General features: G+C 48.0%; 1 protein-coding gene across 1 annotated transcript in view; it reads right to left on the bottom strand.

Moving 5' to 3' along the window:
- The window catches only part of PIWIL2 (piwi like RNA-mediated gene silencing 2), a 2524398-nt gene that overhangs the window by 1776321 nt on the left and 728747 nt on the right, over nt 1-19330 (bottom strand). The window contains exon 8 of the mRNA XM_069617761.1: nt 410-534. Within this exon, the coding sequence (XP_069473862.1) occupies nt 410-534 (125 nt within the window). The remainder of the gene's footprint in view (nt 1-409; nt 535-19330) is intronic.

Below are 19330 nucleotides of genomic sequence, written 5' to 3'. Positions count from 1 at the left end.
AAAGGGGTGTTGGGGGTGGGGCGTTAGGTGGGTTGGGGGGGCACTTCACTTTGTTTTGATGTATTGGGTGGAATGCAAGTCTAAATAGATGTCTATTCTGAAAATAAATTTTAAAACAAGTTTCTTTAAAAAAAAATAGAAAAAAGGTGAAATAAAAGTTTAGAAAAAACCTGCATTCAAGGATTTGAAGTGCTCTTTCTCCACTCTTCTGCATTGTAAGTGAAATCAGGTGAGGAAAATAAATCTGAGGAGGGCATTGACTAGGTGTACTGCGGTTAGCATGTACACAATAAACATGGATTCTACTTACTGAACCCCCCCCTGTGCATACCTACGTAAAGGCTCTATCACCCCCAAAGAGGCTTCAACTCTGGAGAACATATTCTCACAAACATGCACCTGGACTCACCTTCTGAAGACAACATTATAAAAAGGAATACACAGATCTGACGTGGGCTCCAGGATCTTGGTCATCTCTATTTGAATGTTTATCTCTGTGTCATCGGTCCGGCGTTGACTTTTCAATTTAACGGTCTGTGGCACAAAGACAAGATGATCATCTTAACTTGCATCTCAAAACAAGAATAGCACATTATTCTTACTCAGACTCCTTTTCTATTGCTTTAGGTTAGTCACTTAAGTACATGTATCTAAAAAGGAAAATGAATATGATACAGATATTAATCTTGTGTCTGCAGTACAAGGCACAATACAAATTCAAGTTATATTCCACAATATACTAGATTTGGAGATGACAGCATACAATAGGCAACTAGGTAAAATCATATGTGGGATACATTATTCACCGTAATCGTATTTCTGATGCTTGTATCTGCTTAGATTCACATGCTGTGCATAGGCCGACATCTAGTGGAAGCTGCGGACTATTACAGTTTGTTTTTCGAAACTCGAAAATGGGCGTCGACATAGGCGTGCCAGTAATACTATCCCTAGTGCGACGTCCACTGTACCCATGATCCCTCACGCGTGCAGGACCCTCAGACTGTATTTTTTCTGACATGAGGTAGCATGAGGAGTAGCGCAAGTACAGATTATCCAAGCAGATAGATAGATAAGACTACAAGCATCCATGCGCTTTCTCTCAGAGGGGAGGAAGGGCGGGCGCATGTGAATCTAAGCAGATACAAGCATCAGAAATACGATTACGGTGAGTAATGTATCCCTTCTGAGGCTTGTGAAATCTGCTTAGATCACATGCTGTGCATAGATTAGCGAGCAGTGTTAGAAGGAGGTGGGATGTGAGCAGGGTCATGAGCGAACAGATGTCTTAGAACCGCTTGTCCCACTTGAGTATCTGTCTTGGAATGAGTGTCAATGCAGTAGTGCCGAGTAAAAGTGTGAATAGAGCTCCATGTAGCTGCTTTGCAAATGGTGTCAAGGGGTACATTTGCAATGAAAGCCAGAGTGGCCCCAGTGCCTCTAATAGAGGGGACTCTTGGCGTTAAAGGCAGAGTCTACTCAGAAAGGGAGTAGCACAGCTGGATACAGTTTACTATCCATTTTGAGATGGCACCTTTAGAGACGCGATCTCCCTCTCTGCCTGTAGCTACAGAAACAAACATTTGGTCTGTTTTTCTCAGCGGTCTGGTCTTGTCTACATAGTAGAGGACCGCTCTTCGCAAATCTAGCGTGTGTAGTTTCACCTCAGCAGAGCTTTTGGGTTCTTGGAAGAAGGCCGGTAGCTCAATGGACTGGTTAACGTGAAATTGAATTGAATTTAGGTGACAACCTAGGGTGTGTTCGTAGAGCCTGAATTTCACTGACCCTTCTTATGGATGTAATGGCTACTAAGAAGGCAGTTTTATAGGTCAGGTGTTTGAGACTAGCTTTATGCATGCGTTCAAAGGGTGGGCCCCTGAGTTTAGCAAGCACCACATTAAGGTTCCATCCTGGTGGTGGGTTTGAAATTGGAGGGTGGAGTCTCTTTACCCCTTCCATGAAGGCTTTAACCACTGGTACTTTCCACCACAACACCTTGTTATGGGACGTGGTGTAGGCTGACAGCGCCGCCAGGTGTACCTTGAGTGAATTAAATACCAACCCTGCATCCAGCAGGTGGAGCATGTAGGTGACAATATTGGAAGGAGTGCAATCAACCGGGTTGATTTGTTTATTCTGGCACCAGATAACGAATCTTTTCCATTTATCAAAGTAACAGTGTCTTGTGTTTGGTTTCCTGGATTCCTTTAAGATATCCATGCATCTCTAAGGTAGATTGAGATGGCCAAACTATGACTTCAGGAGCCATGCAGCCAAGTTCATTGAACTGGGTTGAGGGTGCACGGTTTGTCCTTGGTGCTGGGATAGTAGGTTGTGCCAGCACGGAGTGCCAGTCTGCGCAAGTGCAGGAACTATGGTTGTCTCGCCCACATGGGACCAACTAGGATGAGCATCGTCGATTCCCTGTGCATCTTGTTGACCAACTTCCTCATCAGAGGAGTGAGTGGAAAAGCGTAGGCAAACATCCCTGACCAGTTCATCCACAGGGCGTTCCCCTTGGAGTCTGGTTGGCGGAACCTGGATGCGAAGTCTGGGCATTGTCTGTTTTTGCTTGTGGCGAATAGGTCTATAGTGAGGAAACCCCATTGTGAGAAGAGGTCTCCTACGACTTCCTCGTGTAGACGCCATTCGTGTTCTTTTGGGAGGGGATCTCTGGTCAAGGCGTCCGCTAGTGAATTGAGATCCCCTGGAACATGTTGAGATGACAGGTAAATGTTCCGTCTGAGTGCCCATATCCGAATTTTCTGGGCAAGCTTGGACAGATTTGGCGAACGAATCCCTCCCTGTTTAAGTAAAACATAGCTGTCGTGCTGTCTGTTAAGATCTGCACTGATAGGTTCACCAGGTGGGGTTTGAACGTTTGTAGCGTTCTGAAGACTGCCAGAAGCTATAGCAGATTTATGTGATTCTTGGCCACTGTGTGAGACCAGAGACCCTGAGCTGTGTGGTGAAGGAGGTGTGCTCCCCACCCCGACAGGGAGGCGTATGTAGTGACTACGGCCTGTATCTCCGGGTCGTAAAAGGGTTTCCCCTTTGACAGGTTCTCTCTTGTCCACCAGTGAAGACTATGTACTAGTGTAGGCGAAACGACCACTAGATCGTCCCACTAACCACTTGCCTGAGACCACTGTTTCGCCAACCATTCCTGCATGGGTCGCATGCACAAGCGCGCGTGGGGAACCAGGTAAATACATGACGCCATCATGCCTAGTAAACGCATCGCTTTGCGCGCCCTTATCTGGCGACCGGACTGATATTGAGGAATTTGCAGTAGTAGGTTCCGAATCCTTTCCTCTGATGGAAAGGCCAACCCCTCTTGGGTGTTTAGGATAGCTCCTAGGAACTGTTTGGAGGTGCTTGGCTTTTTCTCGTTGACTGAGAAACCCAATTCGAAGAGGAGGTCGATCGGTCTTTGGATGTTGGATCTGCAAATTACTGGGGTTTCCCCTGTGATGCGCCAGTCGTCCAGGTAAGGATACATTGGGATAGTCTCCCTGCGTAGGTGTGCCACCACCACCGCCAGCACCTTGGTGAATACCCTTGGAGCCGAGGCTATACCGAAGGGCAGCAACTTGAACTGGTATTGCTGACTGTCCACCTTGAAGCGCAAGAATCTTCTGTGCGCTGGGAACATGGAAATATGAAAATAGGCTTCTTTCATGTCCGATGTTGCCATGTAATCTCCCTTTTTTAGGAGGGGGATTACCACTTGGAGCGTAGTCATGCGAAATCTCTGGGGCTTGACATACTTGTTTGCAGGGCATAAGTCTAATACTGGGTGCATTGTTAAATTTTTTTTGTTACAAGGAAGTAAGTTGAATAAATACCCTTGTTTACCTGGTTCCCCGGGACGAGTTCTATCGCGTCCTTTGCGAGAAGATTGACCATTTCCTCGAGGAGGATATTCTGGTGGTCCAGGGAGTGCATTTTTTGACGTGGAGAGTAGTTGCGGGGGCGCTCCAGAAGTTTGATGCAGTATCCTGCGGACACTGTGGACAGCACCCATCTGTCCAATGTGATCCCTTCCCATGCTTGGAAATGCGCCCCCCTACTTGGGATGCATGGGAAAGGACCGTGAGCGGAGAGTCACTGTTTTTCCGGCAGGCGTCCCGCCTCTGGCTAGGCTGCCCCTATCTCTACCACGGCTCCTTTTATTATCTCTGCCGTAACTCTGGGTAGTCCGTTGGTTGCCACCCCACGAAGTACCCTATTCCTGGGCGTAATTGGAGCCCCTCTGGGAATTTTGGCCGCATGAGCGATGGAAATTACTATTGCCTCATTTATTCGTGGGCTTATTGGTCAATTGTCCCAGGGATTTAAGGGTATCGTACTCATCTTTGGCAGTTTTGAGTGCGTCCTCAACTGCTTTGCCAAACAAGATATTCGGTTCCACCGGCATGTCGATAAGGGTAGCTTGGGTCTCGGGCTTGAACCCAGATTGTCTAAGCCAAGCGTGCCTCTTAATGACGGTGCTCTCTGCTATGAGCCGGCCTGCATTATCCGTCGGCGTCAAAGGTCATCTTTAGAATGCATCCGGACGCGACTCTACCCTCCGACGCAATCTGGGCTAACTGGCCCTTTAGTGGTTCCGGTGCGGAGTCAATGAGAGCAGCTACCGCTCCCACTGGTGGCAATTATAGCTTGCCAGCAGAGTGGTGGTATTGGCGATTCTTGCTTGGTAAGCGGAAGTGGAGGCCACTTTGTTAGGGAGAATTCTCATCTATGGCTAATTTCCCTCACCTAGTGAGTCCCCCAGCAGCTTTGCTGGACTTCTGGAGTTTATTTTTTTCCACTTTCTAAGAGAGCTTATCCCCCACTCTTACCTGTGTTTTGCTATGTGTTTCTACCTGTTTTTGTGATTATGGACTCTGAAGCACACCACCTCAGTAGCCCTCTTCTTTTTGTGTGTCACACAGCACCTTCAGTGCCGTGGCACAGGGTTGTCTTCGAGACTTCCCTCGACTCCATTTCCGAGGTGACTACCGTCCCCCAGAACAGGGTAAAGTTGCCATTAACTTTACTATCTACCACAGATCCAGTACACCCCATCTTCCATGGAGTACTGGCAAGGGTTAATTTGTATCCCTTTTTATCTGTACCTCCTAGAGCATTGTTTCGCTCTTAACATTTAGACTTGGCTGTTGGCAGTGGTATCTACCCTAACTTTTCTACCGCGATTATATTAGATAAAGTGGTACTGTTCTTGGCTATTATATTAGCCTTGAACATAAACCAGTTTGACCAAAATAGTCTTTCTTTTGGCTCCGGTTGGGTTTAGTCGTCATTTCTTTTTGTTAAAATCTCTCGTGTTCTTCTCTGTGCGCCAAACCGGGGATGACTCCTTTGTTCGCTTCTGCACAGGAGCCCTCCTTAAGGCGCCCGATAGTCTAGGTAGGCAGGATGTGAGGGAGGGATCTTCGGACCCCTGCCATGGGTTCCCTTGTTAACCCAAGTTGAGCTCTTGTCTGATTGGCTAAGGGGACTGGGCTTGCCAGGCCAGCCACCCTGCTGTGTGATTGACAGCCAGGCTGTAATGAATGGGGGAAAACTGCATTAAAAGCAGGTCTCTGGGACTGGAAGAGCAGAGTCGCCACTGGAACGAAAGAACCAACGAGGAACTGGAAAAGGACCTCAACAACGACTGAACCGCCCGGTGAAGCCCTGCTGCAGGTCCGAATCTCCAAATCCGAGGACAGAGAAGATCCTCCAGGAAACTTCGTCCCTTGAGCTGGTGGGACCAACCAGTTCGCCCAAACTACAAGCCAGGACCCATCCTCTGGTCGAATTCGCTGTACAGAGCTACAGTGGGCCGGATAGCCAGGAAGGTCGGACCCTGCTTGGGTTTTAAGGAGCGCACATTTTTTTGTTGTTTGGTGCTACTGCTGGTTTCTTCCCTGGGTAGTGCAGGACCCTCCAGTCTTCCTAATCAGTCCGACAGTCGCTTCAGGAACCGTGAGCCTGCAGGAACTACCAGGAACGTGTGCCTCAGCTACAGCCCCCTCTCAGTTTCAAGGTACTGTGCAAATCTGGTTGTGCGTTTCGCTCAGCTGCAGTGAAAGTGTTTGAAATCTTTCTCCAATCCGAGGGCTTGTCCTTCTCTTGTCTTTGAACTAACTTTTCTACCAAACAACCTCGTCCGAAATCTGTGCCACGAACTTTACCGCGAACTACCCTGAACTGTGTGATCTTGAGGAAAAGACTTTCGACCTATTGACTTTGACCCTAAACCTTTTCTAGCTGATATCCTCAATGTAGTCTCTCTTTTTGAATTGCTCAGAATACTTAACTGTTGGTTTTGCCTAATTTCTAATAACTTTGTCTTTATCTCCCTTTTAAATTGCTGGAGTGCCATTTTGCTCCCACTTCATTTTGTGAGCTTAACTTGTCTGGAATTTAAGCGAAGTGGTGTGGTGTATTTATGATTGTGATTTTGACCTTGCTTAGAATAGTGAAATGTTATACAACTGTTGAGTAAATAAATATATATTCTTTTACTTAGAAACCTTGAGTCAGTTTTTGCCTGAATCATAGTAATTGCTGTCCTTTGTGTAACTATTTGTACTGCTCACTTACACTTAAGATAAGTCTGGCTGCTCCGCTACTGCTACCACTATACAGTACAGGCGTGTTCCAAAGGTGAAATTGTACTGTCACTTGTAGTCTTAATTGTGTGTAGTGTTCCCAAAGGGTACTGCATATAATTCTGCCTAATGAAGGCCAAAGTAGCTCCTGTACCCCTGGTAGAGTGTGCTCTTGGTGTGAAAGGCAGAGTATTGTTTGATAGAGTAGCAGAGCTGTATGCATGGAGATGCTGGCGATGGCGTTTTTGGAAATGTGATCCCCTTCCCTGCCAGGTGCTATGAGACAACAGTTGGTCTGTTTTTCGTAGCGGTTTTGTTTACATAGTAAAGAAACACCCTCCTTACATCTAGTGTATGGAGGTTTTTCTCGGCTGAGCTTGAAGGATTTTGCAAGAAAGCAGGTAGTACAATGGACTAATTGACATGGAACTTAGATTTGAACTTAGGTGAAAACCTACGGTGTATTCTTAGTACCAACTTGTCTTTGTGGATAACAAAGAAAGGGTCTTGCATTAACAAAGTTTGTAGTTCACTGACTGTTCTTATCGAGGTGATGGCCACCAGAAAAGACATTTTATAGGTTAGGTGTTTAAGGCTGGATTTGTGCATAGGCTCAAAGGGGGTGCCTATGAGCTTGGCGAGTACCACATTTAGATCCCACCCTGGAGGCGGGTTTGAAATGGGGGGATAAAGCCTCTTCACTCCTTCCACGAATGCCTTAGTGACAGGGATTTTCCACAAGGCTATGTTGCTTTGATAAGTGGTGTACGCGGAAAGAGTCGCCAGGTGGACCTTGGAGGTGATTATTAGACTGGAGTCTACTAGGTGGCGCATGTAATGAAGAATGTGTGATGAGTACATTCGATCGGGTTTACATTTTTTGACAGGCACCATATTAGAAATCTTTTCCAAATGTTAAAATAACAGGGTCTAGTGTATGGTTTGCCTCCTTGAGGATTTCCATACACCTTTGAGGTCAATTTAATTGGCCAAACTCTATGACTTCAGGAGCCAAGCTACCAAGTTCATGGATTGTGGATGTGGCTGTAATGTTGTCTCCCCCATGCTGAGGGAGCATGTTGAAGTGGCACAGGAGTTGGACTGGATCCCACATCACCAGTTTGCGAAAATGCAAAAACCAAGGTTGTCTCGCCCACAGAGGAGCAACCAGGATTAGTGTAACGTGTTTCGGTGCATTTTGTTCACTATCCTGCTCAGTAGCGGTGTTGGGGGGGAAAACCGTACGCACATTTCCCTGACCAGCTCATCCACAGGGCGTTCCCCTTGAATCCGGGTTGTGGGAACCTGGACGCGAAGTCTGTGCATTAAGTGTTTTGGCTTATGGCGAACTGGTCTAAGGGAGGATAGCCCCAGAGGGAGAAAATATCATTAAGATGTTTCTGCTGAGCTGCCACTCATGATCTTCGTGTAGAAGATCTCTGCTTAATGAGTCGGCCAGAGAATTGAGTTCACCTGGAACATGTAGCAATACTAGTAACATGTTCTGCTTGAGTGCCCACTTAGACATTTATTGTGCTAGCCTGGACAAACTTGGAGTGTGTGTGCCCCCCTGCTTGTTTCTGTAAAACATGGCAGTTGTGCTGTTCGTGAGGATTTGAAATGTCTGATCTGACAGATGCACTTGGAAAGCTTGAAGGGCTTTTAGCACTGCTAGTAGCTGTAAGGGGTTTATGTGATTTTGTGCTGCGACACTGGTACATAGGCCATGTGCTTTGTGGTGAAGGTAATGGGCTCCCCACCCGGTGAGCGATGCATCTGTTGTGACAATCCCTTGCACTGTCAACAGATTTTCCTTTGTCCACCAGTGTAGTGCTTGAACTAGGGTTTGCGAAACAACCACTACATCATCTCACTCGCTTCCCCGAGACCACTGTTTTGCTAACCACTCCTGCATTGGGTGCATGCGCAACCATGCTTGCGGAACCAGGAAACTGCATGAAGGCATCATTTCGAGCAAACGCATTGGTTTGCGTATGTTTATTTGGCACTCGGCTAGATACTGAGGTATTTGCAGCAGTGGGTTTTGCACTCTTTCGTTTGACGGAAATACTAGACCCTCTTCTGTCTTTATGACAGCTCCTAAGAACTTTTTTTGTTTTGCTTGGAACAAGACTCAATTCTTTATCATTGATTGAGAATCCTAATTTGAACAGAAGATTGATTGTTCTTTGGGTATTTTGCTTGCAAATTGTGAGTATTCCCCCGTTATCAGCCAGTTGTCCAGATAAGGGTTCACTGGGATCAATTCTCTGCGTAGGTGCGCTGCCACTACCGCTAGGACCTTGGTGAATACTCTTGGAGCGGAAGTTATACCGAGGGGTAGCACCTTGAATTGGTAGTGTTGGTTCGCTATAAATCTTGTGTGTGCTGGGAACATTGAAATATGAAAGGATGCATCATTCATATGCAAGGTTACCATGTAGTCCCCCTGTTTTGTCTTTTTTTTGGCACAATAAAGTATTTGTTTATTTGTAATACACTGGGACCCGCAGGCATCACAGCGCACATGCACACAGAGACAACTAAAGAGAAACGGGACAGAGTAAAGGAGAAATTTCATAGAGCTCCTAAAATCCGCTACTTGAAAAGTATGGTTTTGCGAGTTTTCCTAAAAGGGAACAGATTATCCACCAGTCTCAGATCACGGGGAAGATAGTCCCACACCTGGACGGCCCAGACTGGGAAAGATCGACCAAGACTCTTAGGCGGTTTGAAGATCAGGTATAAGACCAAGGACAGGTCGGATGAGCGTAGTCTTCCGGGTGAATAGCGAGTCACCGCAGATTTAAGATAAGAGGGGGCATTGCCAAAAAGACAGCGGTGGACGATGGTGCACGTTTTAAATTTGATCCTGTATGGACAGCCAGTGAAGATCTTTCCGATGTTGTGAGATGTGCTCCTTTCATTCTGGCATTTTTAGACCAATGTTTGGCTCAAGTAGTAATGCATTACAGCAGTCTAGTTGTGGTAGAACGGTTGCACGGCCGATGGTAGCAGCATTCTTTTCAGTCAAAAATGTTCTTATATTACTGAGAAGTCGGAGGTGATTATTACAATTTCTGCTGATTATGTTGGTGTTCATCTGAGTAGAGTGAGGCTTCCCGAGCGACACCCAGGTATTTTACTTTCTGTTGGACTGGGATACTGGTGTTATTTATAGCGAAGTTATCGTAATTCACACTGAGCGTTCCGCTGGCCTGGGAGGAGACAATAATAAGCAACTCCGCCTTCCCTCCATTAACGCAAATCCAATTTTCAGACATCCACAATTCGATCTGATTGAGAAGGGAATGTAGTTTGGAAGAGTCTAAGGAGTGATCCCCACTGAGTTCCATAACCAGTTTCGTGTTGTCCGCGTAGTTGTTAAAAAAAAAGATACACACACATATATACAATCAAAAGATTGATGGGACAATTTTACTGGCCCGAGATTTGTCCCCCCTAAAGGAATTGTGCATGCTCCTGGACTAAAGAACCTCGTTTACTTTATGCCATTGGCGGGAAGAGGAACACTATTAGGTAAGAGTATCTACACCTGTTACTGAAATTACACTAAACCACTAGAGAAATTGCATATTACAAAAATGTTTTATTAAGACAATATATTAAAAATCTATTAAACAATCAATGATAAAAACCACACTATGCAGACTAATGGCTGCCTAAAATTCATCCATCACAACTCTAAACTCACAAAGTACAATGGTGCTTCCTTTCAAACAACACACCTCGCATACATTTGCTAATACACACACAATTTGGCATACATTGTTATTCAAACGCCTGTCGAATATACAAAAAAGGGAGCTTGCAAACTCTGAATTGCTCCCTCCAGATCCTTCGTGTCCTAATTAGGCGAATTCTTGTTGTACAAGATTCTAATTAATGTAATAATTAATCAAAGTTGCAGACAAATTTAGCAACAACGCCCGACATGTTTCGTTCTCTTTACAATATTAGAACAATGAAAGCACTTCTTCAGGGGAAAATTCGATATGCAGGTTTCCTTTATCTTATCTAACTTCGTGTGATAGTGTTCATCTGTGACCCATGGTAGCTTTAATAAATAATGCTGTCCACAGCGTTGTAGGCGCGTCTTCAAAATCAAAAAGCCCACCGATGTAGTAGACACCATGTACAATAATGCCACCGTCTCTTAGCAGCTATTGGTAAAAGACGATCCGTTTGTAACCGTCACTAACTGGCTTCACTCGATCTCGAATAGGGGACCGCCTGTTGATCCCGTCTGTCCGACTTTCACTAGGACCCGGCGCCGCTAAGTGTTAGGCAGAATCCTGTGCAGTGCCCTTAGAGACCACTACACACAATTAAGGCTACCGGTGGGAATACAAGTTTTACCTTTGGTACAAGCCTGTATTACTATGTTAAAGTGGTAGCATAGCGGTGCAGCCAGACTTCTCTCAAGAGTATATGAGCAGTAGTACAGATTACACAAAGGGACCACAATTATTGTGACTCAAGCAAACACTGACTCAAGGTTTCAGGTAAAAAAAATATAAGTACATTTATTTTTAAACCATCTGTTAAACACAACACTTCTATTAATTCAAAACCACGCGTAAAATATACTACAACCAACCAATTCACTTTGGTACACTCTAACTCAAGGTAAGTACCCTGTGTTTCAACGGTTATGAGACAAAAGACGTTACCGTGAATACTCTTGCGATCGCTTTTTGACAGTAATGACAGTTCGGTCTTACTAAAGAAACGCGTATACGCGGCAAGAATTGTTACCGGGGCAAAACACACTTAGAACCTGGGTTAACCAGATAGAGTTGGGGGCAATAATCACAGGCAATACTTTTATCAAGGCAGACAGAATCAGAGAACACTACTTGACGGAAATTCAAGAGTCAATAGGCCGGAGCCAGTGTCAAGTGGAACCGGGTTTCTGTTGTCGAATATTTCGAGATTCAGCATTGCCATGAGTACTTAGATATTGTCAACAGAGGAAGCAAAAGTTATAAGAAGGAGGGAAGACAAGGGCAAGCCTTGGAGATGAAGAAAAGGGATTCACCGTAGTTCCTCAAGCAGAACACAGTACCTTATTCAATTGAGAAGCTGGTGCCCTGGCAGTTGGTCCTGTTGGTTTCTTGCAGACCCACGATTCCTGGAGCTTCGGTGCAAAGGACTACGTCTGGAGGGGTCTGCACCCCACAGGGATGAAACCGGCAGCAGCGACGATAAATAAAAGGTGTGCTCCTTAAAAACAGGAGAGGATCTTCAGATAGCTATCCGGACCACTACGGCAGTGTGCAGCGATTTCGACCAAGAAGAGGATTCTCTGGCTGGGGAAGATGAGCTGGTTATCCCCACCAAGCTCAAGGGAACAAGACGCCGGACTGTATCTTCTCTGGTCGTTGAAGGGTAGATAGCTCGGACCTTCAGCAGGGCTTCACCGGGACGGGGTAGTTGCAGCAGCCGTCTTCTTCTCCGCTTCTCTTCGGTTCCTTGTAGTTCCAGTGGCGACTCACTTCTAGCCCAAGAGACCTGCCTTTTATGCAAAAATCCCCCTTTCACACAGTCTGGCTGTCAATCACGCAGCAGGAGGGGTTGTCAGGCCCGGACAACCACCTCAGCCAATCATGGTAGAGTGTGACTTGGGTTTCCTTGGATACCCTGTGCAGGGGGTGACTACACCCCTCCCTCACATTCAGCCCATCTAGACACCCAGGTGCCTGGAGGAGGGCTTCTGAGCAGAAGCCTGCCAAAAGACGGTGAACAAAGAAGGCAAACCTGGCTTGCCGCGCAAAGTAAGACACAAGAAGGACTTTAACAAAAAGAAATGGCGAATAAACCCGACTAGAGCCAAAAGAAAAAGTATTTGGTCAAGCGGGTTTAAGTTCAAGGCTGATATACAATACCACATTTATATAATATAACCGCGGTAGAAAAGGTAGGGTAGATACCACTGCCACCAGCCAAGTCTAAATGTTAAAAGAGCGAAACAATGCTCTAGGAGGTATAGATACAAAAGGGATACGAGGTAACCCTTTCCAGTACTCCATGGAAGATGCGGTGTACTGGAGCTGTGGTAAATTGACTAAAGATAATGGAAACTTTACCCCTATTTTTGGGGACTGTAGTCCGCCCCAGAAATGGAGTCGGTGGGAAGTCTAAAAGACAACCCTGTGTCACTGCACATAAGGGGACTACTGAAGTGGTGTACTTCAGAGTCCACAATCATAAAAACAGGTAAAAGACACATGGCAAAACATGCGTAAGAGTGGGGGAAAAGCTCGCACTCTTACCAAGTGAAAAAATAAACTCCAGAAGTCCAGCAAAGCTGCTGGGGGACTCACTAGGCGAGGGAAATTAGCCATAAAATGAGATTATCCCTAACACTTAGCTCTTCCTGTGCGTTCAAATGTCAGGGTTGCATCATGCAACAGCTTTTTGGCTGGCCAGAACCCTTTTCTTAAGTTTCTTTTCTTCTACTGGTACACCTCTGACTGACTTTAGCCAGAACTGAAACATGGTTTTAAACAGCAGCAAGCAGAGCAAGTGCGCTCGGCTCGTGTAGCTTTCCAGGGTGCTCGCTCCTGGAGAGGGGTGCTGGTTCCAGTCCCGGGGGGTGGGGGGGGGGGGGTGCGCAGGCTCCTAGGAGTGGGCGCTGTTACTCCAGTTACCAGTGCGCTGAATTCTCTCCTGCCCACTCCACAGCGGATGGATGCAGGAGGGGAGAAAGCATCTCCCCCGATGGATTCTGGAGACTAGGTGGAACAGGAAAGATTTGAACCATTCGATTTCTCCACGGGAGCAATTTCCAATGGATTCTAGAACATGGAGAAGGCGCTGGTGGTCTAGCAGATCAAAATCTGTATATTGGTCTAAAAGGACGAGCAGGCCTATCTTGCCATTCTCCATTACCTCCAGCATATGAGACGGTACAAGTTACTTACCTGTAACTGTTGTTCTCCAGCATGGGTTTGGCATGGATTCACATGCTCATGAATATTCCCCGTCGTCAGGCTGGGAATCCCCGGTAAAGAAAAAAATCTGTTTCAGTTTCGTTTCTGAACTGTCTTTCTCCTAATAACCAATCACTGGTCTCTGGATCATACTGCCCCAGCCAATGACTGCCCTCTACCTAAGCCCCTCCTCTGGCAGCCATCTTCAGATTTGGTAACACAAAGTGGCAGTAGCACCAAGAGAAGAGCCGCAGAGGGGTTGGAGGGAGGGTTCTCATGTGAAATCATGCCAGACCCAAGCTGGAGAACAACAGTTACAGGTAAGTAACTTGTTCCTTCTCCAGCATGGGGTCTGGCATGGATTCACATGCTCATGAATACAAGAATACATAGCAGTACACACATGCAATCACGGGAGGTGGCAATGCTCAACATTAAGCATCTTTTACCTCCTCACCAGGCTCACCTTCAATCGAACAGGTTGCGCAGCACTGCCTGGCCGACTCTGGACTCCTCCCTGGAATCCCGGTCGACGCAGTAGAATCTCGTGAAGTTGTGTGTCGGCCTCCACGTAGCAGCAGCAGATGTCCAGCAGGGGCACACCAGACAGGAATGCCGTAGTAGCAGCGATCGCTCTGGTTGAATGGGCCCTCGGGCGGGTGGGCACCGGTTGTTTGCCAACCGGTGACAGTGCATGATGCAGCCTGAGAGCCATCTGGAACTGGAAGCCTTCGAGAGGGCCTTCCCTTGGTTCACAGGTCCAAAGTTCTGAAACAGCTGCGATGTCCTCCGAAAGCACTTTGTGCGGACCACATAGCACTTCAGCGCTCTAGCCACATCCAGCGAGTGCAAAGTCCTCTCAGCCGGCGACAAAGGCGACGGGAAGAAAACAGGCAACACCAAGGGCTCATTGAGATGGAAGTCCAACGGCACCTTGGGCATGAAGGAGGGGTGCGTCCTCCACACCACCCTCGTCTTGTGGAATGTCAGTTATGGGGGTTTACAGGAGAGGGCCTGGATCTCTCCCACTCGTCGTGCGGAGGTGATGGCCACTAGAAACGCTGTCTTCCACGATAGGAACTTCAGTGGTGCTGAATGCAAGGGCTCTAATGGGGGACCCGCCTGGTCAGCCCCACGTTCAGCTTCCACGCCTGGGCCTTCACCGGCGGGAACGAGTGGAACAGTCCTTTTATGAACTCCTTCACCAGGCAATGAGACCACAGAGACGAACGCCCCAGAGTTCTGGTGTAGCGGGAGATCGCCGCCAGATGGATTTTGATGGAGGCGTGAGCCAGCCCCGCCTTGGCCAACGACAGCAAGTACGGCAGCACTTTAGGGGCCGTAATCCGCAGAGGGTTGATCTTCTGTGCACGGCACCAGACAGAGAACCTCTTCCATTTGTGTCCATAGCACTTGAAAGTCGAGGACGCCCTGGCCTTTACAAGCACCTCCTTGCAGTACACCGGGATATCGTACAGTCCAAACTCTAGTGCTGCAGGAGCCAGGCCTGCAGGTTCAACGATCCCTGGTCGTGATGTAGGATGACGCCTCCTTTCCTGGCGAGAAGATCTGCATCCGTCGGCAGCTTGACTGGGAGGGGGGATGGGGGGGTCCAGAAGGTCTGGGAACCGGATCTGGCTCGGCCAAGCGGGTGCGACAAGGATCATCCTGCATCGGGACCGTCTGAGTTGACTGATGAATCGCAGCAGCAACGGCGGGAACGCATACAGGAACAGGCCATCCCAGGGGAATGAGAATGCGTCGCCCATGCTCCCCGGCTGGAGCAACCTGCTGGCAAACCTCCGGCACTTGGTGTTCGTCGCCGTCGCGAATAGATCGATCTGGGGATTGCCCCATCGTCGGAATAGGAGATCCACTTGATCCTGCCGAAGCTCCCACTCGTGGCAAGAGTGCAGCTCCCTGCAGAGCGATTCGGCGATGGTGTTCTTTATTCCTGCCAGATGTAAGGGTACCAGGAACATCTCCTGGGCCATGGCCCTGTTAGGCAGAATCCTGTGTAGTTCCCTTAGGGAGCACTACAGAAGATTAAGACTACAGGTATATGCAATAAATCCCCTTTGGTATCACTCTGTACCACAAAGATCTAGTTGGTAGCTGTGGCTAAGCAGTCAGACTTATCTCAAGAGGGAGATGAGCAGTATTCAGGGTTTACACAATAGGACTACAATACTATGGAACAAGGAAACACTGACCAAAGCTTTGTATCAAAAAGAATATATATTTATTTTACACACTCTGATGTTCACGCGTAAATCACTATTAAAGTAAGTTAAAACAGTCAAGAAAAGTACACAAAACTCCCTATTTAAATTGTAGACAAGTTTGAGTGAGAGTGAAAACTGAGCAAAACGGCACAGTGTAAACTAAGCAGAAATGGCACTAACAATTTCTTCAGAGGGAGGGAAAGAACAGGCTATCAGGTTTAGACTCCTAAAACACACCAGCAACACTTCCCAATTGGATTGTGAACAAGTTAAGCAAGGCAGCACTTTAGCATCAACAGTACTTTGGTGAAAACCGAGCAAAATGGCACTTCAGCAATATATAAAGGGGAAGGAAATGTGGTTATAGTTTTAGGTGCACTGACACATTTCTTGAGGAGAAACCATCTAGAGAAGGCAGTTGTAACAGTTCTAGACAGAGTCAAAAGGCTTGTGCCAGAGTCAGTGGTACAAGCCAAAGTGCCTAGGTTCAAAATGTTCTAGTAGCTGCAGTCAAGTCTTTGTTAAACGATTGAAAAGGCGGTTGCAGGACGTAGAAAGATCATGTTAAACGGAAAGGCGGTCAGCCCAGAGGGTAAGTAAAGGATTTAAAACACCTTTACCAATACCCAAAGAAACGGGTGGTCTGGCGGAACAATGTACCTTGAAAGTGGAAGAGGCTCCTGCGGTGGCAGTAGTTCCTGCAGTTCGGTAGATCCAGCAGAGGAAGAGAGGCTCTCATCATGGAGGAAGGTTCGAGTTACTGCACTGCCCAGGGATGAAACCAGCCGCGGTGCTGCCAAAACGGAATAAAAGGTACACTCCTTCAAATCGCGGTCGTGGTGGACGGGTGCCTGGCATACCGGTCTCCTAGTGCTTGGCACTGGCGATTCGACCAGGGAAGGTCCTGGAAGACGATTGGCGAACTGGTTGACCCCACCAGCTCAAGGGAAGAAGACTCTTGCAGGTGAAGATCTTCGAGTCGTTGGAGAAAAGTGGTGAGGATCTGCAGCAGGGCTTCACCGATGGTTCAGTCGTTGCAGATGTCTTTGGCTTCTCTCCTCTTCGGCTTCTTAGTTCCAGTGGCAATGTCTTGTCCTTCAGTCCTCAGGACCCTGCTTTTATGCAGCAAGACCCCCATTCATACAGCCTGTCTGTCACACAGTGGGGTGGCTATCCTGGCGGGATAACCCCCCAGCCTATCAGGGCAGAATGCGACTTGGGTTGCCTAGGGAACCCGGTCCAGAGTGCCTATTCCCCCTCCCACACATCCCGTCTACTCCAGACTCAGTGGCGCTGAAAGGAGGGCTTCTGTGCAGAAGCCCGCCAAAAGGACGAACAAAGGATCCTCGACCTGGGTTAGGATTTCAGAGAAAGACATGAGAAAGAAATATTATTAAAATTCTGGCAATAAAAACCTACCGGAGTAAAGTTAATATTAAAATAAACCAGCGGTATGTTAGAGGCTGTCAGTAAAAGTGGTAGCCTCGAACAATGGGAAAATCCCATAGGGTAATATTTGCGGTCAAATATTTACAGTAGTAACCACTGCCACCAGCCAGAAACTTTTGAGAGAGGGACTGTATGGTACCCCCTCGAAAAATTAACACCAGGGAAAAACTATTAACCCTTCCCAGTACTTCCATAGTAAGATGGGTTGCACTGGTTCTGTTCATAACTACTGAATAGTAAAGTCAATGGTAACTGTACATGCCCTGGGAGACCATAGTCAGTCCCAAGGTATGGAGTCTATGTTTGGGGGTCGCTTCGACACCCCTGTGTTACTGCACGGAGGGTGCTGTGTATCACACATGTTAAAAAGATGAATCCTATGAGGGTGAGAAAAACCCCATAGCCCATAAGCACACAAGATAGCCTAAAATACACACTAGCAATCGGTCTAAGAGTGGGAAAAAAAGGGTCTCACTCTTAGCAGGAGAAAAAAAAAATCCAGCAAAGCTGCTGGGGGACTCTATAGGCAAGGGAAATTAGCCTTAGAAGAGAATTCTCCCTAACAGGACCAGTGCCACAGATCCTGCGCTTCCTTTGATAGGGCTGGGTATCTGGTGCCCCCCTGCTTCCGGATGTAGAACATCGTGGTGGTGTTGTCGGTGAAGGCCCTCACCACCTTGCCCTTGAGGGACAGGAGGAAAGACCTGAGGGCCCAGAACACGGCTCAGAGCTCCAGGACGTTGATGTGTAGTGACCTCTCCTCAGGGAGCCAAAGGCCTCTTGCGTAGAGATCTCTGGTCTTCGCCCCCATCCCTCCAGGAAGGCGTCCGTCATCACCGTTTCCTGATGTTCCGGGGTCTGGAAGTCCATGCCCGCCGCTAGATGCGCACGTGTGCCCCACTACCGGATCGCTTGGCGGAAAGTCTCATTGAGGGAGATCTGGTCTTCGAAGCTGCCCGCCGCTTGCATCCAACGGGCGTCGAGGAACTCCTGTAGTGTCCGCATCTGCAACCTGATCAGACTTACGAGGTAGATGCACGATGACATCTTGCCGAGCAGGGACTTGATGGACCTCACCCTGGCCACTTCCATGGTCAACAGCTGTTGTACCTTGCCCAGGATGGCTTTTGTCCTTTCCTCCGACGGTGAAGCCAACCGTGCCACTCTGTCGAGTCTGGCTCCCAGGAACAGGGCGTCCTGTGACGGTACCAAGTGGGACTTTGCGAAGTTGATTGAGAATCCCAGTTCCGTGAGCAGGCGGACGGTCTTCGCTGTGTGATCGAAGGCGAGTTCTATTCACTTTGCTCAGATGAGCCAAACGTCCAGATAGGGGTATACGTGGATCCCCTGCAGGCGCAGGCGTGCCGCCTCCGGTGCCAGGCACTTGGTGAAGACCCTTGGCGCCGACTTCAACCCTAAGGGCACGGCCTTGAACTGGTAGTGCCACCCTTGGACCACAAACCATCCTTTGCGTATGGGGATGTGGAAGTAAGCATCCTCCAAGTCCAGCGACGACAGGAAGTCGCCTTCCTCCAATTGTCCCAGCATATGCTGAAGGGTGACCATCCTGAACTTCTGGGATTTGATGCATCTGTTGAGGCGACGAAGGTCTACGATGGGCCGCCGGTCTTCTTTCGGACGAGGAGCAGCGCAAGTATACTCCGGAGACCCGGAGCCTCTTTGGGACGATTTCTATTGCGCCCTTTTTCAGCATTGCTCGTACCTCCAGAAACAGCTCTGGGACGTGGTTTTCTTTCCTGGCCACAGGCGGGAAACAGGAACACTTTCTTTGGAACTCCAGGGAGTGCCCGTGGGCCCGGGCATCCACCACCCAACGGTCAGTGGAGATGGACTCCCACACGCTAATGAATTTCGCCAGCCGGCCTCCCACCAGGGTGCTCTGGTAGGGGCCCGACGTCACGGCCGGTTCAGTCGTTTCGCTGAGGCCATACCACCTTGGCCTCCTTGGCAATGACGACTGTGTCGTCCTGTCTTGTTGCGGCCTCTGTAGGCTTCCTGCGACGAGCAACGGGCTGCCTGGCGGAACAACGAGGAACTGCCGCCAAATCCTTTGGAGGCACCTTGAGACTTGCCTCCG

Source organism: Ambystoma mexicanum, chromosome 10 (genome assembly GCF_040938575.1).
Source record: "Ambystoma mexicanum isolate Mex_15411 chromosome 10, UKY_AmexF1_1, whole genome shotgun sequence".
Classification (NCBI taxonomy): domain Eukaryota; kingdom Metazoa; phylum Chordata; class Amphibia; order Caudata; family Ambystomatidae; genus Ambystoma; species Ambystoma mexicanum.
The sequence above is the reverse complement of the archived record's forward strand: the minus strand, read 5'-3'. Positions and strand labels throughout refer to the sequence as shown.